General features: G+C 44.1%; 1 protein-coding gene across 3 annotated transcripts in view; it reads right to left on the bottom strand.

The window, feature by feature from the left end:
• SPDYC (speedy/RINGO cell cycle regulator family member C) overlaps positions 1–27,331 on the bottom strand; it is a 136,990-nt gene that overhangs the window by 52,466 nt on the left and 57,193 nt on the right. For all 3 annotated transcript variants that reach the window (XM_078662101.1, XM_078662103.1, XM_078662102.1), the window contains exons 2-4: positions 14,744–14,997; positions 13,781–13,839; positions 9,178–9,263 (exon numbers count right to left, since the gene is read on the bottom strand). In XM_078662101.1, the coding sequence (XP_078518227.1) occupies positions 9,178–9,263; positions 13,781–13,839; positions 14,744–14,960 (362 nt within the window). In that variant the 5' untranslated portion in view covers positions 14,961–14,997. The remainder of the gene's footprint in view (positions 1–9,177; positions 9,264–13,780; positions 13,840–14,743; positions 14,998–27,331) is intronic.

The following is a 27,331-nucleotide window of genomic DNA, read 5'->3' as shown; positions in this document are numbered from 1 at the left end:
CAGGCGACCAGTGAAGGAAAGTTCGTTGGATCCAAGCCTGGATCGAGGAAGAAGAAACCTGAAAGCAGAGGGGACCAAGTTCTTGAATCACTAGCCAGTGATTAAGTGGGCACCAGGATGGCACCGGGCGAAGTCACCTCGACTAGGTGAGTGGGCGACGCTGGCTCTGCAGATCTCACGGACCAGGAGGCGTTGTCGGCGACCAGGATGGAGAGGCGAGCTGTCCCACGATGGATGAAGCTGTCGGCGTCGAAGTTACCCAGGATTGGGCAACAAGCCTTGGCTAATTCAAGCCCACGCGGTGGACTCAAAATGGCGTCTTGAGTGGACCAGGAGGGTCCGGGGTGCTCCTCTTTTGGAAGGGAGCAAGGGCCAGCCTGGAGCAACCAGACCAGCAGCAGAAATGTCGTCGGGCGTCGTTCAGAAGGCCACAAGCCAGCGGGCTAGTAGCCAAACAACGCGGTGAGCAGCAAAAAGCAGAAGGGCCCCACGCAGATCGTGGAGATGCTGGGAGGCTGCACTTCGGTGCTGGAGCTGCTCAGGGTCGGGGCTTCTCGGACCCCAAAGCACTCACCAGGAAATTACTCGGCGGGCTTGCTGGAAAGAAGTCGTGCAGTTTTGAAGATGGCCGGTCCCTCGAGGTCTCGTCACACCCACGAATCTCAGAGTGACTGATGATGCAGGTAGAGGTCAGAGGTGCCAGGGAAGCCGGTTCTCGTCGAGCTGGGCAGTCTTGATCCGGAGGAGAGACTTGCAGCAGACCGCAGTGTTCTTAAGATGGTGCCTGCGGATGCAGGGTGACTACTCCTTAGTCACAAGGGAGAAATCTTAGGAAGAAGTCTTGAGTTCCTTTCGTGGAAAGTAGTTTCAGGATTCAAAGATTATCTGATTTGGAAGGGGGCCAGTTCCTACCTTTATCCTGTAAAAAGGGGCTGGCACGCGACTAAGTCCTGCCCTAGGGGTGGGACCAGGAGGGGGGTGGTTACACCCACTTCCTTGGCGGGCTTTTCCCCAGCACAGGGTCTGGAGTGACCCTGGAACTGGTTCCAGCCAGCCTATGCACAGTGAGCACCGGGGTGCCACGTGCAGTCACCTTCCTCTAAAGCCCTGCCTACCTACAATACACAAAACCCTGTCTGGGACGGTGCTGGCACCGCCCCTGGCAGGAAACCCTTTGTCCTTATCTCCTGCTCTGGGAGGACTCCCAGCAGCAGGAGGGCAGACTTGTGTCTCGGTGGCAGCATCCATTTTGTGGAGCTGAGGCTCTGTTTGACTTTAACCGGGGTTAGGGGTTACATACATGTCGTGTCCCTCTAGAAGGGTGGAATGCTAACCCCGTCGCCAGAATTGGCGAGGGGTTAGTATTCCAATTCGTATGACACCTTACTCGACATGTTTTGATAAAGCGATACCAGAGTTGGCATATAACCGCGAGGATTATAATGCACTTAAGAGTATATGGTATGCGATATCATGGAAACGGCTAAGGGATGGATCCCGAAAGCCGCAGACAGGCTCAGCTCATGCCAGAGCAACATCTCACACGATTCCAAGCACTCTGCCTTCAGGATTGTTAAGGCCTGCCATAGGAGTGACTGATAGGAGATCTGTGTGTCCATTTTAGGGTTAGATATAGGTATAGGTAGCTATATCTAAAGCAAGGGGTGATTACACCACCTTGCCCCAGCTGTCAAGCAGCCAGTTGTGTCAGTTTTGGATGGCCAGCCAGGGGTGGCATAATACATGCTGCAGCCCCTGGTAGGCCCTGGGTACACCTATGCCCTGGGTACCTAAGGTACACTGTACAGGGACTGATAAGGTGACTCAGTATCCAATTTAGATATGTACCTAAGGTACATGGAATCCATTTTACAGAGAGAGCAGTAGGCCTGGGGTCCTGAATAGCAGGGCCCCAGGTCAACTAAGTCAGAAAACCAGCAAAACACCAGGCAAAAAGTTGGGGGCAACCATAGTCAGGGATCTACCTTCCTACAGTTGGTAACCTCCCCTATAGGATGGAAAGCTTCTTAGTCAGGCACTCCAAAAGGGCACTTTACTAGACTGAAGCATTGGAAGCACCTTTGCTGTGTCCATATCAGCTTTGATAGCTTGTAGTGCCTCATTCACATGCTTGACGAAAAGGGTTTCCCTATCGAAAGGGAGGTTTAGTATTTGGTTTTGGACCTCAGGCCTGAACTAAGTAGCTTTTAGCCAACTCTGGAGGCATAACAGACGCACCTGCAAGCTGTCTAAATGCAGTACTGGCAACGTCCATAGCACAGTCAATCATTTCCAATGGATGCAAGTTCTTTCCTAGAGGATCTTCTTGTACTCTGCTTTACAGTCATCCAGAAACTGATCTAGATACAGAGTGATATCAGACCACATTTGGCGATCATATCGACCAAAAACAGCAAGTGAATATGCTGCTTTAACTGTAGGCACCAACATGGATTAAAACCTTTTTCCTATGTCGTCAAGGCACCTACCTTCGTTGTCTGGAGATGCTGCGATTGGGTTTTTTGATCTGCCATTTGCGAGAAAATGAAGTCAGGCTTAAGGTGACCAGTCAAGCAAGCAGGAGCACTTTCTGGAGCTTTCTTTTTTATTCAGGTTGGGGGGGTGGGGGCGGGGGGTGGAAAGACGACGCAGTTACTCTGGCTGTAGTCTTCATGACTTCAGCCCTCTTCCCAGATGTTGCTTTCAATGGGCTTAGCTATTATGCTCCGGGACTTGGAATGCAGCACTTCCTCTCCGGGGCTCCCCACAGGTCAAGGGAGCCCCGCTCAGATCCAGCACTCCCGCGTCGCCTGTGGCTTCCGGGACAGACGCAGCAGGCCCGCCTCCATTCAGGAAGTTTGCCTGACTTCCAGGCCGGCCGTCCAGCTTTCCCCGGGTCGCGGCGGTGATTCCAAACAATAGAACGCAGGGTGAACACCAGCTCAGGCAGAGAACGCGGGGTGGGCACCCGCAGTTAAAAATAAAGAGAGCGGACAACGAGGGGTAGGCTCCCTCCTAATTCAGAATATAAAGCGGAGTGGGCACCCGCATTTTGAAATGCTCGATGCGGGGTGGTCTCTCACCATTTAAATACAAGTATGAGCAGGGTGGGCACCCGCATCTAAAGCGGAACAAGGGAATCCCTACGCTGGGGATTCACCCCCAGCAACTCTGTGCAGCCCAGGGCAGCGAAGCTCCAGCGCCCCAGGGGAAATCGAAATAAAGTGCTCCCAGAGCGCAAAAATGCTGCCCAAAGTCCTGAAGATCATGGGCTGCTAAAAGAGGAAGAAATCGGTCCATTCAAGTCCTTAGGGATCAAGGGGGCAATGCAGGGCAGAGCCCAGGGAGGCAGCCCTCATGGCAGCCCCCCTGGGCCCCAGCAGCCGCACACCCCAGTAGAACAGCACACCAGAACTGAACATTTTCATGGGGTCACAGCCCCTATATTTATATCACACAATCTTTTCTCTGTTAGTGCAGGGCATGGGGGAACCAGATGCAACTGGTTCAGGGGTGAATAGGAGCACTTTGTTTTCCAAGCTCCTCTTTCCCTTTGTCGGGTGGGGGCTAGGTGATCAGACACCACAGGGGCGGAGCCAGAATTCACTAGGGCAGGCACTATCCTATTCAGAGTCAGGGGATTACCCCTCCCACTACTCTCAGCCCAGATGTCCTATTCAGCCCAGCGCGGACTCATCCTGCCCCTCCTGAAGCCAGACACCTCCCAGCTCCTGTCACTCACAAGCCAGACATGCAATTCACATCAGGCAGACACATAGTACACAGAAATGCCAACTTCTAAAAGTGGCATTTCTAAAATCACCACAATAAATCTGCGCACACCATTGCGCAGCATTTATTCACACTTCCATACATACCAGACTTGACCACACTGCTCCTCTCATAACAGGAATTACCACTGACACACTGATCAGGGAATCCCCAATGCATTCCTATGGGAGGGCAGGCCAACCTTACTAATGTAACACAGAGCGCATGCACTTTACACTGAACCACAGTGCTATGCTAAAGTGCCCAGAGGCCTAAAACCACCAATACCATGTCAGAAAAAAGACAAAGTTTAGGGGTGAATGACCAAAAAGGTCCAAGTCCAACTATACCCAAAAGTACCTCTGCCAGAGTCTTCCTCCTCCCAACAGCTGGAATGAAGCAGTGGGGACACCTTTCTGGGAGAGGTGTTCTCAGGGGTCAAATGCCCTTTTCCTCCTGTTTTTTCCTTCGCCGACGACCATGTCGACCAGGATGTGAGTAATAGCAAAACAATGGCGTCAGTTGACCTACAGGATATCGAAATTATAGAAGTTGGCACTTCCGCCGACGTCCTCATAGATGGAGATACAGTCTTCGATGACCATGCCGGAGTCAAGTTGAGCGTTGCTGTTTAAGCAGATGGGTCGTAGACCAGAATGCCACTGAGGAACCAGCTGAAGGCAGAGACCGCATGATACAAAGCCACAGCAAGTCTCTTATCGGCAGTTTTACAGGTGTAACAATTTTTTTTTGTTATGGAATGTCACACTTGAAGGGGTGGTGTAGACTTCTCAGACCCAGCGTGCACTGGTCTTTGAGGAAGTATATTGTTTCTTTTTTCGCTCTGAGGAGATTTAGAAGGGCTGCACCTGTAAGACTCAGGATGGTTTATTCGGAGGCTTTCTTAGGTCTCTCAAGAGAAGAATGGGAATTGGGGGGGGGGGGGGGGGGGTGACTCTCCCTCTCATGTGACTTTCTGGAATAGGAGGATTCCTCACGGTCATTAGAATCTGGATCCTTCCTTGCCTTAAGCTTCTGTAGCCATAATAGTAGCCGCCCGCATGGTCTTGCAAGGTTTTATTAGAAAAAGGTAAGATATACCCTACATTCTTTGGCCTTATGATCTGGATAAATGCAATAAATGCAGTCCTTATGAGGGTCATCTGAATGGAGCCTCTTAGAGAGGGTACCAATGCCCCTGAACAGTATTTTCTTTATCGGACATGATGAAGTGAGTGTAAAAGTAAAACAATACAGACTCAATATTTAGTTAAAGAGTAATCTGTATATATCCTGAAGCAATAAAAGGGTTTTGAATCCTTGGAAAAACTGCAGAACAAGAGGACTATTCAGAGATCAGCGGAGATGCCCTCGGACGATGTGCAGTAGACTATGAGGGACTGGAGATTCTCACAGGAGTATTCTAGAGGGCAAAACAATCTGATAGGTTGAAACCTAGGTTTAGTCACTTCAAAATGACTACAGTATGTAACAAAATTAACGGGCCAATGGCCTTTCTAGTCTATGTTTCACATTGTATTGCTATTATAATGTTCAGTGGGACTCCCATATTAACGACAGGGAAGGATTAAAGTATGTGCATCTATGAAAGATCCAGTACTGGAGTAACTTGGAAACCCTTCAACTGAGCAAGATGTATGCCCCCAAAGTTAAGTTGCCAAGAGCATTACCCAGCAGCCATCTCTACTCCCTAAAAATGTCCCTTTTCTTCAGACAACTGGCTTGAGAAGGAGTGTTACGGTTAAGGAATAAATATAATATTTCAACATGACAAAGGCTGCTAGAAAATGCCTGAACCTACTGAGAAGGCAACAAATCCTGAACCTACAGAGAGACTACAGCAAAGTGGAGAATTCAGGCAAGATTTTTGTGCATTATACAGCCTATCCATGCAATAGTACAATACCGTTGTACCTACAGAAATAAACATGTCAGCATTAAGTAAAGAACCTTAAAAAGCACAGGGCACACCTGACCATCCACAGAGTCTACCAGACAAGTCCATGGTCTAAACTACATGTGCTTCAAGAACTTAAACTATTTTAGCTCACCTACAACCAAAGTAAACTAACCAGGCTTAAAAATATATATTGAAATCCATTTTCAAATTTTCAGTTATACTTTTTTTCTAAAGCAAACATTAGGTAATAAAGAAAACCTGTACTAGTCTACTAAAATCTTAAATTAGCTTGTACCATTTTCAGGCCTCCTGCTGTTGCCCACTTCCTCTATTTAGCAACTATAGCTTGACAAAAAGGCTAGTAAATTTCATAGAAAAGCTGAACTGGTGTTCTGAAACAATTTCCACCCCCCAAAAAAACAACCTCCTATTCAATAAGCTGGAGTACGATATTGTGGAGCTATGGCCTCAAATGCAACTGCCTGGTAGATGACAAGAGTTTCTAGCTCATTGAACTGCACATTAAGTAATTACATAACGGTGGGATGGACAGCCACTTTGTACCTAAATGTTTTTAAATTATTTTCTAGATGAAGACACCTTACTTTACACAAATGGAAAAGGCAGACTACAGTTGCCCCAAAAAAAAAAAAATCTCACATTTTAGGTGTGGCCTACGCAGCGTGCATGCGCTGCATAGGCTGGAGACCTTTAGCAATCGGCACAGCTTTGCCTGCAAAAATGTGTACGTGTTGCATTGCTTTGAATACCAACATATGCACGTTTGGAGATACCCTTGCGGGAGCGAGCAGCGGCGCCATATGTTAGGAATTTATCGCAAGGGAATCGCACTGGCTCACTCCTCTCTCCCCTCCTCCTGCTGCGAGGCGATCGCTCGTGCTAGTTTGTATTTGCGCATGTGCATGAACCCGATCCGGACTTGACAGCCCGATAGGCTTTGCAAGGATGAGAAATCAGATCTGTCCCCATTTAAACTCAGGGAGGGAGTGCCTCTTGGCAAAAGACTGCTGCAGTAGGCGAATTCTTTGTGTGTAGTAGGGTTTTGTAGGGAATGAGTTTCTCCGCAATGATCACTGCAGCGTGTGAAACCTTTCATAGTAGGTTTTAGCTAGAAAGCCTCTCCGCACAGACCACTTCTTAGGGTGATTGGCATGGGCAGTAAAGCATGGGGAGGGTGTGACCTCTCCGCACAGACTAATTCCCAGGGCGAAGAGTGTGCGTGGCACGGTGTGGGGCTGGAGTGGCCTCTCTGCACACACTTCACCCTAGGGCCATGGGCATGTGCTATAAGATATGGGAAGGAACTGGCTTCTCCACATAGAGAGTGGGGAGAGATTGGCCTCTTTGCACAGACCACTCCCCAGGGTGACAAGCATGTGCTGTAAGGTGTGGGGAGGGAGTGGTCTATCCACTCAGATCACTCTTCAGAATGACGGGTGTGCGCTGTTAGGTGTGGAGAGAGAGAGCAGCCACGCCGCACAGACCACTCCCAATGGCGATGGACATTCGCTGAAGGGTGTGGGTACTGCACTTTCACATATCATTTAATCCCACAGGTGGCTCAGAGGAGTCAGCGCAGCCACTTGCACTTTTTATTAAACATTTGGCCCCAGGGGGCGTCCCTCTGTCCCGCCCACACAAGATCTAGCGGTCTGGGGTCGGCCCCCTTAATCTACTTGTTTTCAAGTTTCAAAACACAGGGACTTAATCCCGGTGTCCTGAAATGGCAGCAGCAACATTTCCCTTCATGTTTCGGTCAGCAAATTGTAGTGTGAGCTCTGTAGGTTGAAAGGAGCCAAGATGAAGACCTACATTTCTTGCAGAGGACATATAAAATATTTGCGCAAGAGGGTAAAAAAAACATTCCCCAGGTTTAATAGAAACTTAACATGCATTTTGTGGCTGCGGTCCCCTTTTAAATTGCACAAATGCTCCGATTAATGGCTGTGTGTCTGGTTTCTAAATAGCTGCGTCTCTTTTCTAATATTTTTTTGTAATGTGCTTTAGGGCCATCAAATTGTAGTTTTTTTTGTAATGTGCTTTTGAGGCATCTAACCTATCTTTTCCTTCTAATTTATGTTCTTAAATTGAAAACGTTTCCTATGTAGTAGGCATGCTTTTCAAAAAAATTTGCTTGTTTGCATACATAATGTTCCCAATTAAAAAATATGGATAAGACAGAAAAGACTTTGCCTTTCACATGCCCCTAAAGCACACTATACAAAAATGCACTTGTTTATTGTTTTGGTTTGTTTCCAGCTCATGTTACCAATTCTGCTTGCACTGTGTGCCTGTAGACTGTTTTGTTTCCTTACCGGCACTATTTTTGGACTTTACTTTCTTCCTTGTGTTTAGACTTGTGCTCAGTAGGTTTGTTTTCCTCAGAAGTGCAAATTTGGGAAGAGCATTCTCGAACCAATATTCAATTGTATTTTTAAACTGCTCTGTACAGCATCTGCCACAGACCTCTTTCAAAATGCAACAAGCATTTGCAATGCAATAGGTCTCGCATTTGCTAGAGTTTGTGCTATCGGCATTATAAATGACAATGCCTTTTATTAATGAGTTTTGAAAACCTGCAAGCGGTGCGTAAGCACACACTTTGAACTTCTAGTCATTGCTTATGAGAAGCAAGGCTGGCAGTAACCGCGCCTCTTACTGCCAGCATTGCTTCTCGAAAGCAAGGACTATAAGTACAAAGTGCGTGTTTACGCACCGCTGACAGGTTTTCAAAACATAAATAAAAGGCATTGTCATTTACAATAGCTCAAACTCTTGTAAATGCAAGACCTATTGCATTGCAAATGCTTGTTGAATTTGGCACATCTTCCTGAGCCTCCAATGATCACTGATATAGTTCCAAGACTTCTCTCAGCAAGGCCAGATTGCGATATCAGGACACTTAGGGGTGCAGTCACTTATGTCTTGAACCCTTCACATCATATATGTGGCTTTACCAGACACCTAAAACCTGCCATCTGAGCACTTCAAAGGTTGCAGAATCATGGGTCTCAGTTCAGTTTCCCAAAATCTTTTTGTTGTACTGGCTCAATGTCTAAGTTGCAGTAGTGGAGGCGGGCTTTACAAGCTGAAGCTAAGATAGCGGAAGGGGGAGAGTTACCACATGAGAAACAGGAGATTATGAAGCTAAAGCAAGTATTTTGGGTTAAGGCAGGGAATCTTCGGACTAAGTAGAACCCTAGTCTATCCTGAATGATTTGGATGCTCAAGTTCCTCCAAGATAGTGGAAGCATTCAAACGGCATGGGCGCCCCAAGACTTTGCAGGGAAGCGAAAAAGGCTCTCCGTAAGGACGTGTAGAAAGAAGCAATCTTACCTAGGAGATCAGTTTAGTTAGGCATTCAAATTATGCTTTTCAAGCAGGGGGTTAACCGTGGCAAGTTACTACTTCCCTCCTGGAGTCCCCAAATTCCCAAGAAGACACAAAAATCTTTAGGTACTTACAATGCCAGGAAGAAATTCATCCTAGAGTAGTCAGCAGGTCTCAAGGCAGCGCGTTTGAAGTAAGTCAACACCATGGCTAGAAGATACTGCACACAAAATGAATATATAGCATTTAAAATATTGTTTGGCCAATCTAGTCAGACTTTCCCAGATGTAAGGACATTACCACCCACTTTGAATCACAGAAAACTGCTCTCTATCAGAGGAACACCATCACAAGGCAATCAGTAACGCATGGATTTTTTTGTACTCTCAGAAACAATAGTTAGGGAGTCTCTTGGGTGACTACCTCAATCCATGTCATTAAGGACATTGTTCCCAGTCCTGGGGTACTAACTAGTAATGTGTGTGGCCGTCTTACTCAATAGAAAACACAACACCTAGAATGCATTCTGTCGACTTGAAATCCCAGCACAGGAAACGGTCAGCGATGATACAAAATGAGGTGGCCACCCTTGGAGAGACTGCGTAGATACTACTTCAGCCAGGAGCCAAACTGAAGACTCTAAAATTAGCTTCATAAACAACCGTCAGAGTACTTTAGGACATTGGAAACTACTAAAAAGCAAAAGACAACTGAATGTAAAAAAAAATTATATAAATTACTGCAAAAAGAAAAAAAACTAAAGCTGTTAAAAAGTGTCAAGCAAGTAAAAGATGGCAATGTGAAAAATGGATAATGAGAGGATAAAATAATCTGTGTGGTGTTCATAAGGACAACAGGAAAGGTCCAAGTCAAGCTGTAAAACTAAGGAGTTAATGAGGAGAGGCATTCTACCATGCATATCCCATCCTCTCCCAAGAGCTCCAAGCATCGTGGGAGCTCACACAAACATTTGCCCAAAAAGTTAATTTGCTCTAACTTTTGGTCCATTTTTCATATAAACACAAACACTAAGCAAGTAACATTTCTCAAAGTTGGGAGTCTGGCAATATTAGGTGTATGGTTTCTCAAAAGGGAATGGAATATGCACAATTATCTAATATAGGGCCAGATTTCGAAATTGTGGTGAATCACATTTGAGGAAATCACACCCTGGGTATATGCAAAGTATAATACTATCCTAACCAATTATGTACAGGTTAAGGAATCGATTTGTGCAAGCCATGTCTTCCGGCAGGCCAGGAGAACACTTAACAGGATGCGTCCTATTTTTAGCAACCCCCACCCCATAGTAATTCCCTTCACATTCCCTTACGTAGGAACATCCTCCTGCCAAGGCTGCCCCCCGCCCCCTCAACCCCAAAAAACATGGTCGTTTAGGTTAGTGTGGGGGCTCCAGATAAGGGTTAATAGTTTCAGGATGCACACAGGCAATACATTAAGTGGAGTGCCTTTTGGAACGCACTTGCAATTTAAATGCCAGTTTAGGATACCCATCCTATATGGGCACAGTTATTGCTCGTGGACTCTATGGAAATATAGAGCAACCAATTTTTTTTAAAATTAGCCATCATAAAGGCTTCTATTGCTGGGGTAAAACCATCCTGGCTCTGAATGGCCGGGGACATTGCACCGAGCAAAACATTACTCAGAATTTCACACCTTCCCCCTAAAACATAGTAGGATCTGTGCAAGGAAGACTGACAGTAACTATCCCCACCTCATTAAAAGGCTTGAGCCAAATATACATTCCTAGGTCTTTTGTTATGGTTTTTGAAGGGATCTACAAACTAGAATCCAAGGAATGCTTCTGCATCAAGAGATTCCTTGGGGTAAGTTATTTGTGCCAAGGGTATCGAGAACTCAGTGGAATATACCAACCCCAGACATTTCTGAAAACTAGAGACAAAGGCCGATTTATGGTGATATGGCATCTGGACTCTAAACACATTACCCAAAATCCTTGGCAAACGTTAAAGGATAGGTTAAAAAAAATAAAGGACCCACAACTTCTTTGACAGAAAACTCAAGGCAAAATACATGCACCCCAAATGGGGTTGGGGCTTCTGCGTGGGGCAGGAAAGCTACAAACGACCATGTGAAGACCATATTGGTCTTGCACATTCATATTTGGCCTTTACCAGTCAGGTATGAAAGGTCCACCCATGTGCGTAGTACAGTTTTAATTGGTAGAAATGCGGAAACATGGTGAGATTTGCTGTACCCCACACATTTCAGAACTTTTGTCACAGAAACGAGGACATTGTTTTTAACTGATGTTTGAACTGTGCAGAGAATTCCAAGAAAGATTTGTGTCGTCCTCGCAAGCCACGCCACCTAGGACTCGTGATAAGTGTTCAGAAGTGTCGGAGGTTGGCAGATTTCCCTAGTATCCAGCTGTCCCCTTACAAAAGTGTAGGTCTGTGCCTCTGCTCTGAATTTTTTAGGACCAGCTTGATTCCCTAATGGACCTTGGAGTGGAGATAAAATCAGTCCCAGTCACTGAGAGAGAACACACAATGAAGCAGGCAACAGAAATGTCGGACCATCCCCCCCCCTCCAATTTAAAACCTACAAGTGTCAGTCTTTGCTTTCTGCTTGGAGTACTCTAGAAAACACAAAAAGATGTACGGAATGCTGAACATATCAAACCCACCCCCAATCACAGATCTGGGTTGAATCCATTTTTTTGCTCATCATGCCACCCTAGTTTAAACATATCAGTCTTGACCCTGCTCCCGGTTGAAACATTCCAGCCTGAACTGCCAAGTCAGGTCATCCCTGGACTGGAAACAAGCATCGTGGGACATAGCCAGGCTGATTAGGGGCGATACCCTGAAACCGGTGCTCGGATGCACAGTAGAGACTTTGAGAAAAGAGACAATTCTATGTAAATAAACACAAACTTAAATGTGCCCACAGTATTGAGGCAGGAACTGCTCAGCACAAGTAGGTTACAATTGGCCCAAACTAGCAGTAAATACACTATTGATTGGTTTAAAAAAAACATTTACAATTTAAAACATGACTAAATCGAACGATAAAAATGACAAAGATAAATGTTAAAAACTATGGATTTAAAGTTACTAAAAATTAGGGGGGAACCATTATGGGCTAATAATATTCTGGTGGGGGACATCACTCTGGATTTCTGATGTTGTAGTCTCTAATTTGATTGTTGAGTCTATTAACTCGGCCGCCATGCTAAGAGAAGGGTTTGGATGGGCTTGCGGCTTCCAATAGTTTTGACACTTAGTGGACGAATTGGGTAAGCCCAATGTTTAGCTTGGTGTTGTCGGGGTTAAGAGCGGCCATTATTGCTTGGCGGCAGGATCGAACTCCCAACAGGATACATTGGTCTCGCAGCAATGACCGTCTGGCCATAAGCAATGCAGGGCATGCACAGACTATGTGTTCGATTGTTTCAGAATGATAGCCACACAACCGGCATTTAGTACTGCTACCTGGCCGGCACCATTCCGGAAGGTTCTTCAGAAAGGGACAGTCACCCATCCTCAGGACTAAAAACCTATGTTTCCAAACTAGCAGTAATATTGGTGTGCAAAAATTACAAGCACAACGAGGTGAGGAATGCAGACAAGCAGGACCGTGGATATTTAAGGCAGTTAGACACCTGTTAGTCTGAAAAATTGTTGGCGACTAGCTGCACCGAGAGAACACATTAGTCTGCATAAAAGACTCCAGCACTCATAGCCTTACTAAACGGACCTCTGCTGTGATAATAGTTATTTGTAAATCCTATTCTTTCTCCACTAAAATGTCTCTGCTGAACAAATTTTTTGAGGTCTTAATAGCAGCAGTTTTAAAGTCAATTACTACCTATTGGAAAGATTCCTCATCAGTTCATGCATGGTGGGCTTGGATAATTTTTACTAGAAGGTGGTAATTTGACATTATTTGGTATCATTCATAGTACTCCGAATTATCAAAAATGTTGGAAACCAATTGATGAATATTTAGGTTTGAGTTGTTAATCTAGTATAACTTTCTATGGTTAGGCTTGATACTTTAACTTAACAGCTCTGTAAAAGAAATGGAAAGGACAACATAATTCTATATCTGTAACTTTATAGTGATGATTTTTGCGTTATAGGTATTTTGAAAAATATTCTTGATGCTCATTTATAATGTTTATCTAATTACATATTGTTTTATTGAATAAACGTTTGTACCTTTTTGGAAATTTTTTATAGGTTCTCTGATCAACAATGTAATAAAATATTTTGAACATCAACACATCACACACTTGCGTCCTAGCTTGCCTTGGGATAACCTTTGAGAACACGTCAGTGCTTATGTAGTCAGTTAGTTTAGCTCTTAAACTGGCATATGCAAAATCTTTTCTAATACACACCATTTGAATCAAGAAAAGTAACCCCAAATTATGAAACCTTGTCTAGAGTCCTACCCAGTGGCTACCACTCTGCTCTACCCTTTAATTACTGGTGAATGGGGGAGGGGCAACAAGCAGGGTAAAGATGTGAGGATCTGTGCCAGAAGAGGCAGGTGACTTATTTCACTTGGCAGATATTTATCTTGAAGGACAAACAAAACTTGCAGGGCTGTACCTCACAGCCCCCCACCACGAATTAAGGAGGAGACATGCTCATTGGGAGCAGGGCTTATGGGTTACTAACCATTCAAAGCAATCTGCAAGTCCATTCAGAAGTACAGCACGTATTATGTAAAAAGTAGTACCTTATCAGAAATCTTGTGGCAGGCATCCATAGACAGGAACTCCTGTATCAAGTCATTTTCTGCAATAGAGAAAACAAAATTCAGGTTACCCGACAGAACGCTACTTACAATGAGGTTGTTTTGTCACATGGGTGCAATTATAGTGTAATTATTTACCCACCGCCAGCAACACTTCAGACACCAACATGCTGCACATTATGAGCTACAATGCAGACAAAGTTTTGAATGAAATCAGTATCCCCATTTTTATGAAAATCCTACCCAACATCCCAAGTCACTGATTAGACTGTAGTTAAATGTAAATAAATGTCGGAATTTGTAAAGCGCACAGCTACCTCCACCGGAGGTGTCCTGGCGCTGTCCGTATACCGCTTAGGAACCCTTCCTGGCTTTCCTGGGAAATGTCCACTCCTGGGCACCCCCCAGGTGCAGCCAGGCATCCCAGCGCTTTTGGGGCCGTTGTGGAGACTAGGCAAGCTATTGCCCAGAGTTGCAGCGTGGGACCCATGATCAGAACAGGCACTGAGGCGAGAATATCCAGTCAGGGGAATTAATGAGCCGGAGACCCGCCGAGGCGGGAATCGAACCCTGGTCCCTGGCCAGAGCTCTGCATCAAGGTCTGCCTGCTCCAACCATTGAGCCACACTTCTCCACCCCAAACTGTTAGCTTGCGCTCCCGCCACTGGTAAGATCACTCTTGGGCTCAACCAGTTTTACTCACCGACACCTTAAGCATGCACATGGCTGCCAGGAAAACGTTCAGGGGCTGCAGGATCCCAGCCTGCTGATATGGTTAAGTAATCAGGTTTACTCCAACAGCCCTGCCTAGGGTACAGGTCCCATCAACAGGCTATCCAATCTAAACTAAAGGGCAGCACACACACATCTTACATGCCACCCCCAAACCAAGATAATGCAGGTGGGCAAGGAAGAGGACACTGAATTCCAAAGCAAATCACTCACCCAGGAGCATGAAGAAGGCCTGGCGCTCCTCTGGCTGCAAGTTCAAGTGGGCGTGGCGCACACTCTTGTGCTTAGTAGCTGGGGCATCCCCTCTCTCAGGGATTCGCGAGATCCGCGCTCCAACAACCCGTGCATGCTGTTGCTGCCGTACAATTCCAGGCTTTACCCCACTCGGGACCGCAGACTGCGTCCGCATGCTGTTCTGGGTATGCCTCATATTCAGAGCTGTGTGCAACAAAGCCTTTGGGGATGATCTAAAAAGATTTAAAGGGATGTAAGAATTGGTCTTTCAACATCGGGAGATGACAACATTTTAACTGCTCAGAGACTGAGATACAAAATAAAACCCAACCCCCTCTCCAAATACTAATACACATTTCTACTCCACAGCTCAAAACATGGACCACTGCCGATCCCAACTCCACCAGACGCGCTCACCACATGTAATGCATTTTTTATAAAATCCTATTAAACAGTAATGTCATGGATGCGTTCATACTATTAAACCATAAAATAACTGCAAGTGGGGGATTCGCATAACAATTTTCAAAGTGAAAGTAGTCAATTAGTAAGGTCATTCTACTTTAAAAATGTGTATGTTAATTAAAATATACAGTCAAGAGACTGAGAATGCTTCGCAAACAGACATTTATGTTCTAATAAGAAAACAAAAGGGCCCCTTTAATTCCAGAAGCTGTACCGGTCCCATTCATGTACAGTTGGATGCAGAAGGCAAAAATCCCAGCCCAAAGAGGCCATTCACAGAGCTCACGCTTTGAAACTTCTCTGAATGGGAACTATCATTTGATAACATCCCAGAACTATCAAACTGACAACATAAGAATTGACATCAATTGAAAGATAAAACATTAAAGTGTAATTTTTAATAACATAACTTGACGGATAGCTGAATGACTTGCACTCGAGGCAAAGTGAGTCCTCCAGTTAAACCAAGGAGTCTTTAGGGCGGTTCCTACAGAATTGGTGTAGCTTCCTGGAACTCCTAAACACAGAGCTCAAGTTCTAATCTAGCAGTTATCAGCATGCTTTACACCAAGGGGCCGATTATGATGCGATCAGAAAGGCTCAGGCCATTGGTCTTTTGGGGTGGTGTGGGAGGCCTTTAAGTCCACAATAAAGGGTATACGTATAGCTAAAGGTAGCTGTATCCTGAAATTACATTGCATGCACTGGACTAGACAAGAAAATTAAATCAAAACATTGGAGGAATCTAGATCGTTGCTAGACCAATACTTGATGAAACACAAAAACCAGAGCGAGTTAATTAGTTGTTTGATTTTTAATAGTTAGGAGACAAGATGTATGACTTTAAGTTACTAGTACCAATGGACTGGCAAGTAAGCAGAAAATTCCATCAAGGACCCACCTATAGCCAGGGGGAGGAAGGAATAGTCATGAATTTTGTTGGAGTAACATGCATGTCTAAATGATAATGTAATGGCTTGCAGCTTGGGAGGGCCCTGAAGTAAAGAAGTAGATATGTTCAGTATACATGAGAGAGAGACTAGGCAGCAGCAGATACTACCTACTACTTTGCAGTAAGCAATAATAGCTGCCCTGTTAAGTCATAAAACCTTGGGAATAATTGCGAATCATAGCCATTGTCCCCCCCCTAAATTGTAATGCAAATGTTTTGGCCAAATTAATTGCTAACAGTCTCAGTCCCTTACTACCGGACCTGGATCGTCCGGATCAGAATGGGTTAGTTACAGGCTGTTAAACTGCCCACAATCTGCACTCCTTGTGCTCATGCAGGACCTAAAGCCTGATCTTAATGCAGTCGCTGAATTCCTCAGTGCCTCGAGAGCATTTGATTCTCTGGAATGGAGTTACGAGTTTACCACACTAATAAGAATGGGTCTGCTGCAGACATCATAGACCGGATAGACTGCTTTACTCCGCCTTGGTGAGAATCCGCATAAATGGCTAGTAGTCACCCACGAACTGCTTCGACCAGAGGTACAAGAGGGAAGTCCATCCCCCCCAATCTCGGATTCGATCTGCATTGGCCCTGGAGCCACTGGTGGTGATGCTCTGCCAATATCACTCAGAATAAGTGACTCGCAGCATCAGTCGACACAACCTCAATTATAGCAGACAATATGACCCTGTATTTAAGAGACCCTACAGAGTGCCTGAATAGGACAGATAAAGAAAACATAGGCTTTCAGATGTGTGGCAGGTATTTTCACTAATTGGAAGAAGTCGGTAATTTTCCTTCTGACAGCACCAAATACACATCAGAATTCCCTTTGTAGTGACTGTCAAGTACTTTGGTACTTGGATAAATAGAAGTATGCCCCTGAAAGGAAATTATAGGCACGGCCAGCATAAAATGACTGGAATGATTTCTAGATGGGTAACTCCCCCTTGTTGCGGGCTTGAAGAATAAGGCTCAGAGACCGTATTGCTCCTGAAATTACCTTAACTGTATATTAACACCTCATTACCTAAAGCCTCCCTCATCAGGTTCATGCAGTTTATTAGACTTACATGGGCAGCGAAACAGTAAACCAGCATTAAAAGGGACCCTCTCATTGTCATCCCAATTGGGGGAATTTGAGGCGCCAGGGTTATAATATCTATACGCACAAACATTTTTGCACATTATTGGTTTCACCCAATCTTCATTAAATCACCTAGCGGAGGAGGTGGATGTGGCCAACCCTGCCCAACTATAAACAGCAACTGGAACCCCAGTGCTTCACTTTTAGGATTGTGCCGGTTGCATGTACTTCCGGAGTCTGGGGTGAGTTAGGTAAAGAAAATTGGCAAAGAGCATCTCTACTCCTCCTCACAGCCTTGGTTATCAACATTCACTAATGCATGAGCCAAAGTGAATTCCCAAATGTCCACACAAATATGTAGTACACAGGGACGTCTATGAAAATAAGCAATTTATCCCAATATTCACTGGGAATAAGTCATGCTCTCCCTTAGAGGACTCCCTATACCACAGGCTAAAAGGGCAACAGGTACTGCCACTCCTGTCTTTTCATTAGAACCTACAGCCACTCCCATTCTGGAAGGAAGGGGGTGGGAAGGAAGGGGGTGGGAAAGAGGGGGGGGGGGACAATTGCAGCAACCAATACAAAGCCATTCATTTCTATACTGGGTAGCATTTGGAGAGCTCAAGGTCCATACAAGCTGGCAAATCTGAGGGGGAAAAAAAAAAATATATAAGCTATTGGCTCTGATCCAATGTCCAATAAGTTCCAGTTCTGTCAAAGTGGCTATTGATACTCCCAGACTAGGAAAAAGCCCTCTAATCCAGGGGACTCCACAGTATAGAGACAGATATTAGGACCACAGCGTTAGCAGCAGGTATATTAACGTATTTTCCGACACTAAGTACCCTCAGGCCTAAAACCACTTTTTTTAAACCACAATTACCGCCTAGTAATACTATGGACGTTTTCTTAACAGGAGTTCCGCTGGACCTGGAGGCAGAATTTCACTAGAATACACAGAAAAAGAAAGCTACCTCAAAATATGAGCACGGAGAAAAGATCAACATATATAATTATATGAGGCTAACAAGCGTTTGAATATCATGCTCCAACACTCTGAAGATAACACTCAAGGTCCTTTAATTGGTGATCGGCTTCCACAATGTAATGAAAAACTCCAGAACAATCTGATGGATAATATTCAGGTAAAACTATGAACAAAAAAACTAGACTTCGGGAATCAGGAATGACTGCCTACCCTGAAGAAAAGAAAAAAAACTTCCATTTACACAACACATCCTACCGTGGCCACACTGTCTCCTACTAAAACTCCACAAGAAGTGATTTCCACCAAAGGGACATCCTATTATTGTAGGTATTCAATCTTATCAGGCCTTGCTGAATTTGGAGAAAATCACTAAACGAAACTCATGCCATCTTACATCAGGGATACAACAACTATATTTCAGAAATTACAACACCTGGATTCGCTGGAGGACTACCTCTTGGTCACATTGATGTGGTTAGCGAACACAAATCTATCAAACAAAAAATTGAACATAAGCAGCAAGACAAGCATTATCAACAAGGCCGGCCCACTTCCGTAAAACAACCAAATGATCTTAAATGTGTTAGAATTTTGTCTCACTGTCTTTTGCTTTAATCAGGAATCCTACATTTAAAAACAAGGAGCAGTGATGGGAGCAAAATTTGCTCCATCAACGACATGTATTTTTATGGGTGAAGTAGAAAATACTGGCTGTGGGATGAGCAATTTAACTATCTCCAGATACGTGATCCTATTGGATCGCTACATCAATAATATCCTCACGATCCGGGAGGGTCGATGACAAATATTGGAAAACGGTCACTGAAATTAGTTCCAATATTAAAATAACAAACATTTCAAACTTGGAGGTTGAATTCTGGATCACAATATAGGCAGTAAAATACAGACCAAAATGCACAGGAAAGAGACAGTGGCAAACTTCATTCTCTTTTAAAAAAAATATTTTTTATTGACAGCCCGAGAGGGAAAGAAAAACAAAGCATAATATTACAATTAATTTGTTTGAGCAAAAATTACATTCATAATACATATTTGAATAGATCAAACCAAAGTACAAAAATGCTGCAGAAGGCTTAGCCTGGTAACTCCGAATGAGTCCCAAGAATTGAAATTAAATAAAAACGTCCCCATATTTTTTCCACTCTCATTATTGACCGTATACCTCAGAGTTTTGCAAGAGCTAATTCCATTGTATAAATTTCATTTACTAATGACCACCATTCCATAATATGAAGAGGTTTCGGGGAGATCCATACTCTGGCTACAGTTAATTTTGCACAGGACAATAATATCGTGACCAAAGCTTGCTGTGGCAAAGTAACAGAATGTATATCTAACAATACAGTTAGAGCCATAAGAGGGAGTAAATTTATCAGTTTAATTTTTAACACCTTTTATAAAGTAGACCAAAACTCCCTCAAAACCGGGCAAGAAAACAGCATATGTTCTAAGTCTGCTGCTACTAAGTCGCATTTGTGACATTTAGTGCGATCACTGAAGGAAATATTAGAAGACCATTTAATGATCTTTTCAGGTGTGTGATATAGCATGCATGTGGTTTTAAATTGTTGTAATCTTAATCTTTAAGATTGTACAAGTTTATTAATATTAGAAAAAGAGGCCACTATCTGATTGGGGTTACATTGGGCTCATCTTAATGCTCCATTTCTCCGCTAATTTAAAACAATCATTCATTTTATAGGCACTGAGGCACCCATAGCCTTCACTAATTAAAGATTTATTCTTGGATGAATATAGAAAATTCCAAATATCCGAATCTGGGATTTCCCTCGTTTTAATTTTACGTATTAAAAAATCATGTATTTGGATATACTTAAATCTCATTGATTGTCAGATTGTACAAAATGTTAAGTGTATCAAAGTCTAGGAAACCTTGAGTGCCATATAACCCCCAGTGTGTTAATGCCTTGAGTGGACCATATGTGAGCCGTGCGATCATTAAAAATCCCTGGCAAGGCTGGATTTCCCCAGAGCCGCAATTTAGAATGATAGAAGGAAGTTTTACAAAATGCCAAGATATTAAACCAGATCTTGGCAGTATCTCTAGCGGTCTTCAATTTCACCCGCTTAAAGTAATTAGGATCATGGAGTCTTAACAGAAACATTTTGGAATCCGATTTTAACATAATTGTGTGAAAATACAATGGGTTGTCCGAATTAAGCAAAGAGCGTAGACGCCCAAGAAAAGTAGCACAAAAATAGAATGCGCTGCACTGTGTTTTTAAATTATAAGTGCAGATAGTTGCCATACGGAGAATCATTAAGATTATCCATGAAGGCTAACTGCTAAGCGCACAAAGAAATTGCAGTATTAATGAATGCTACAGCCATGCCAGTCAGGCAATAATTAACAGTCTTAAAAGGGGTACAACACTCAGAAGATGGATGACTGATTAGACAAAATCATCAAAATCAATTGTGCCACTCTACTACAAACCACCAAGACAAATGGGAAGGAACCAATTTGCTTTATAACCAATTTCCACAACGACCATCCCAATATCAAGCAGATTATCAAAAAACATTGGCACCTACTAGAAAGCCATCCTGCCCTTAAGGAAGATATAACTAATCACCCACAAATGGGCTTTGGGAGAGCATGCAATCTCAAACAAATCCTTACGCACCTCACATTTGCATCATAAGCATAATGCTTGATATAAGGACCAAGGAATCCATAAAGGCCTTTTTCACAAGCAGGGACTGTTCCATTTGTAATTTGGGCATGAACAATGTAAGAGATCAGTTAACAATGGTTTTTACTCAAAGCAAGTACTGAATGGCAACAGTACCATTATTTATTAAATCAAATGCCACTTTCAAAAGGTTTATATAGGCAGCACAAAATGTGCACTAAAAACCCGCGTACAAAAACACTAAGGAAAATTCATGTCTGATACTGAACGTCTTATAGAACATATTTTAAGAGAACATGAACACAATAACTTAAAGTTCTTGGGAAATAAGGATACCCTGCCACAAACCCAAGGGGTTGTAACCAAACACTAAAGCCAAGACAGACAGTAAGCCAATGGACCCTGCAAACAGAATCAGTTTAAGACTGGCCTAAACCAGAATGCAGAAATCCATTACCAAGTCATCTAGGTCACATATTACAAATATGAACGAGTTACTTACCTTCGGTAACTATGTATCTGGTAGAGTCAGTCTAGCTGCAAATTCCTTAACTTAAAATATCCCCAGGAGTCACTTTTTTTTTTGTAACTTTTTATTATTTGAAACACAAAGAAACAAAACATCAAACAAACAAGCAAGGCAGTACAGTAATAATACAACCATTAGGTCTGCGCTCAAGGAGGACGGGAGATACATGATAGCAGGAGAAAATAGTCTTTGAATACAGATGAGGGGAGGGAGGCAGAGGCAGAATTGCATATGAACAGCACAATATACCACAGCTAGAAGGAATGTAGGTCAGGGCGACTGGGAAGGACTCGGGATAGTGGTGAGCGGGGGCGTACAAATATCTCCACGGTATGAGTTCCAAGGATTCCAAATCCTCCATTTTTTGGGCCTGCCTCTTGCGATATACACTGTTTTCTCTCGAAACATGCACCAGTCCAGACTCTCTTTCCAAGCAGTCACCGTAGGCGGCCTTGGGGATCCCCACAACTGAGCAATATCCCTCTTCGCAACCATATTGGCCAGAGTCACCCACCGAAGCTGCGACACGTCATAGTCATTCGGACCCCATACATTCAATAAACATTGTCGGGCTTCCGGCATCATCACAACACCCGTAACGTCATCCATAATCTCATGTATACGTTTCCAAAATCGCACCACCTCAGGGCATTCCCATATGATATGGAGATAAGTGCTAAGGAGACCACACCCACGCCGACACATGCCATCCGTGGAGAAATCCATATGAATCAGATGGGGACCAGTGACAGATTCTGTGGAGGATCTTGAGTTGGACCAGACGGAGGCGGGCCGGAATCGCCACCTCCTTGGGAGAGGAGATCGCGGACTGCCAGTCCTCGTCATCCAGTTCAATACCATCAGCAATCCAGGCCGCACGGAGGCGATCGAGCAGACTCGATCGGTCATTAATCATTTTCTTATAGAACAGTGAGATAGTACTATCCGGCACATAACCATCTAGTATACGATCTTCGAGGGGGGAGGAATCCGGAATAGCACTACCCACTGGCAACACAGAGTTCAGAGCATGAAGTACCTGGATATAACGAAATCTTTCCCTGTCACTCAGCTTATACTCTATTTGCAGATCCGAGAAGGCCTTAACCCTTCCTTTAACCAGAGATCACGCACTTTACCAATACCGATCATGTCCCACTTATCAAATCCCTTCGTCCTCCATAGGCCACCCAGCTTTGCAGAGGCATAGAGCGGTGTCGCACCAGTTAATTTATCACTCCAGCCCATTACCACTGTTGCGCTATGCCATACCCGCACAGCTATAGCGGTAGGTCCCGTGAGTTGTGTACGGGAGGATCCCGAATAAAGTGCCCTATAGTAATCACCACCCGGGAGCAGCCACTTGTCCATTTCAAATGCTGGATTCAACGCCGGGCCATACATCCCGTGGTTGATAGCAGCAAGGTGGGAAGCCCAATAATACCTGCCAATATCCGGGAGCGCTATACCGCCATCATACCAGGGGAGTGTCAATTTCGGAAGAGCTATGCGTGAACGTCCGTCCCATATTAGTTGCCTCTGCAACGATTCTACTTCCCGAAAATATTTAGACGGGATGACATCAAAACTATTCTGGAGGGCATATAGGAACCGCGGTAAGGACATCATCTTAAAAAGGGCCGCACACCCTAGGGGAGACAACGGCAATTTACGCCAACGTGCTACATCGGAGCGTAACCGTTGGAGTGGGGGGAGCAAATTACGTTCATAGCGAACCGCCGGATCCATCAAGATAAACACACCCAAGTACTTAAAGCCAGACTGCGACAACTGGATGGGACAGCCCCGTGGCAAACGAGGGACATCACCCACAAGTACATAAATGTAGGATTTTGACCAATTAATGATAAGGCCCGAGTTCTTCCCGAAGGAGGTAAGTACGTCAAACAATACATTGAGCGATTTTTGGGGAGATGTAAGGTACAACCCAGGAGTCAGACTTGACTCGGAAAACTATTTTCCACGTTCTTTGCTTGGTGGAATTTTTATTGGGGCACGTGCTTGTTCGCTTCCTTCATCTCCTCCAAATGTTGCGTACTTTTCCACGTGGGATGGTTTCTTATTGTTGTTTCAAAGGTTTTGGTTTCTTTTTTGGCACACAGTTCCTATTACTCGGTTTTGGTAGTGGCTCCGCGTTGTGGCGCGGAAGTTTCACTGCAGAAAACAGACATCAGCACGCAGAGGGGGTCTAATATGGCTCCATTGACGTCACTTCCATGGACGACGTCAGGACGGAGCCAGGCAATGCCACCCCCGTGTGCAGAGGTACTGTTGGGGAAAAGATTTCCGGATCTAGTTTGCCGCCTGGGGATATTCTAAGTTAAGGAATCTGCATCTAGATGTCTATCAGATTCAACAAACAAACTACTTTCTCTAGATACACCATAGAAATGCGTAAATACACTGTTCCTGACCAAAGAATTGTGTAACCTTTTTCTTTATGCGGAATGCTAGTTTTTTTACCGTTGCACCAATTTGAGAAATCTGAGACCACTTCACACCAAACAATTGTTAACTGAAATGTATTCATAACTCAAGTACCTTTTTCCTTACTTGATTCAACTATGTGCTAACAAAATATGGTAACGATATGCTATTTGAATTGCGCAACACATTGTTCAGAAATTCCACAAGATAAAGATACATCTAATGGTCTTTCTGAATGTATTACCAGCAAGATACTATGAGCATTAGTATGCTTATCTGCCCACTTTTCCTAACTTGCTCCTAGTATGTACAGATGTACAAATGGAATACGGTTACCCTATGCTTTCTAACCTTCTGCCTACGCTAAAAATGTCTTGTTCAGAAAACGTATACTACAATGAAATGTAGAATAAGGTCTTGTCAGCATGATGGATTGTAAGCAAGATACTGTGTGCACTCCTGCACACCAAGTACCCAGTTTACCTGCTTGCTCTTAATAAGTGTAGATGTAGAAGTGGTATATTTGTTACCATATGTTGCCCTAACTCGTTTGCCTCAACAAGTACAGGTCACAAAAATCACATAATACAATGATATGCATACTGATGCATGCATGATCAGCATAGTACAGTATGCACTTCTGTTAAGATTGCACTTGGACACGTAATGACGGTGTGATTCGCATTTCCTAAGCCCCTTGCAATTAAATATCCAGATTGGTTCAACAGGAGTACTAAGGGTTTGTCATTTTAACAATAAGACCACTACTCCAACATGGCTCCTATCCACAATTACCGCAGATTTGACACTTATTAAATCAAACGATAAAAATAGCTCCACATAGCAAATGCTCTACTATAAAAACTGATTATTTCCTTTGGGTTTATATCTCGCTTCAATTTACATAGTTCAAAAAACAGCCCGTATAAAAGGACAATTAGCAGAACACGCAATGCCGTGTGACTCATTCGAAAGTTCTATTCTGTTCAAATAGGTTATCTGCTTATAAAGTCTTTAGGGTTGTTTTTTTTAAAAGATGAAGCCACATTTTTATAACTGCAGAGACGGTACAGTTAGACTGCATGGGGCCAACTGTTTCCCTCCCCATACCACCCGCCACCCATCCCAGACTACACTTTAGGATATGTTCTGCAGTTGATGGACAAGTGGCAACCTCGGCTGTCTAGATGGCTTCTGCCATACTCTCCGCATAAAAACTCCCTCTAATCACTAACACTGTATTCACTATTAAAGGTTGATTTTCCGGCAGTACCAGTAAAGCCTCAGCTCTGTACCTTTGCCCAACGTGGTTGCGCTTTCAGGATCTTTGCATCATGTTCTATCAGGCACCTCCTACATGTTTGCACTCCGATGGACCACATGCATTAGTCTCTGTAGAGAACCTTCCATTACTTTTTTCCACATTCAATTGTATCTAAAGTTATTTCCAATGATGGTACCATGTTTTGTTTCATTAATCTCCAAAATTATTGCTTACCTATTTAGGCAATCTTGGATTAACAGACATTTCCTTTAATTACATCAACAAGTTTATATAATCTTGGAAAGTTTAGGACTACAATAAGGTCTTCCATTTTGATACAGGGCACAGGACTTAATTTCTGGTAACCTCTATTATGGACTGGGTTTGAATAAACCTGACCGCATCAAGTAGTAATGGATAATTCAGGCTTTCAGGGCTACAACTAACAATTCTCTTTTAAGTTGTAGCACTCTATTCTAATGTCCTACTCGCAAGATCATGACTACATAAAAAGTACAAATAAAATTATAGTTGTTCTATTGCACGACTATCTAGCCTCCAGCCTTAATCCACCACTTACTCTTCCAGTTCCAAACTTTATTTACACAAGGGGGTATTTCTGTAACCATAGCACAAAACACATGTTGGCAGAGTGCTCGCTGTCTAACAGCTTTGACATATTAAAAATTGTGCTTTTTGTGCGGAGAAAAAAAAAAGCTGCTGCTAGTTTTAATTGCTTCCAAAGGTGACCTACAAGCTCAGAGTGCCTGGATACCTTTTCTGCCAAACAAGCCCTGTCGGTGGTGGCATCAACATTTACTTGGTTCCCAGATATCCAACCAAAAGAAGTTTACATTCTACAAGATATCCAGCAAATATACCATTCCTCGCCGAGCTGGACCAGTGTTTTTTTAACTAGCTGCAGCACAGGCTTTTCAAAATGACCACCTCAACATCTTGAAGAGCTTTAGAGATCCGATCTTAAAGCAGTACTGTTTTGAACCAAAGAAATACGCAGCGCCAACCCGTGATTTCCTAACCACAGTGCCGCTCATGCAGGGCTTAAATCCATGAAACAGGCCATAGCCAGATAATGCCCACCCCAATCTTGAGTAGTCTGATGACAAATAGGCCACCTGTTATTCAAGATCATCCACTGTAGTAGACAGTGGCAGCCGTAAAGGGTAACATGTTCTGGGTCCTTCGCCTAGTTAGTGTTGAGGAACTTTGCTGCTTCATTTAACTGCAGGGATCTCGGAGACCACTGATCCAAAGTGGTGTTCTCAGTCCATTATGCCTCATTTGGTCTAATTGGGATGTAAGCATATGCAAAGAAAAAAGATGCAACTTTGAGTATGCTTTTCAGTTCAGACAAAGATACGGATGCTGCATCCCCACCAAACCCCCCCCCCCTCCCCAAAATGCAGCCCCACTCAGCAGTCCACAAACAGAATCATGCAATGGTAATCCACTAGCACACCCCCACCTGCATTTCACTTTAATACAGAGCAACTTGAACAGGAGCCACACCAGTGGTGGCTCCTCTGCTATGGCGGAGGAGCGCCGTCCAACTGCTTTCTCGCAGTGTAAGAAGCAAAAACAAAATGGTAATAACTTTTAGTTCTAACCATTTTATGTTTCAGTTGTGGGTGGGGCTACTCTGCTTACAGAGCAGGGGGAGGAGCGGTTTGCCCATTCCAGCGTACACAATGACTGTTTGGTCAGGCCTCCCAGGCCGCCAAACCGTTTATGTGCACTTTCCGCTTCTCCATGCAGGCTGCAGACAACATGCCCACCCCTACAGCCCCTGGCTGAGCACCATGTCACGGCGCTCAGACCAATCACAGTGCTGCAATTCAGCATTGTGCTTGGCTTAGGTGAGGGTGCCTGGCTGCCTGCTTCCTGTTCCTGTCAGATGCAGGCGCAGAGAAGACGCAGGACCCGGCCTAAAGGTAAGGTTTTAAAAAAAAAAATTATTATGACCCCTCCCCCTACCGCAAGCCATGCCAGCGGCAACTGAGCCACACATGCATTCACCTAGGTTGAGCCATACCACCTCCATAACTGGCCTGTTGGCAACACAAGCGATTGCTTAAATCTCAGAAGACCGCATGCATTGACTGACCATATACCCATTACAAAAACAGCAG

The sequence above is a fragment of the Lissotriton helveticus genome, chromosome 9 (genome assembly GCF_964261635.1).
Source record: "Lissotriton helveticus chromosome 9, aLisHel1.1, whole genome shotgun sequence".
Classification (NCBI taxonomy): domain Eukaryota; kingdom Metazoa; phylum Chordata; class Amphibia; order Caudata; family Salamandridae; genus Lissotriton; species Lissotriton helveticus.
This window is presented reverse-complemented; position numbering and strand designations above follow the sequence as displayed.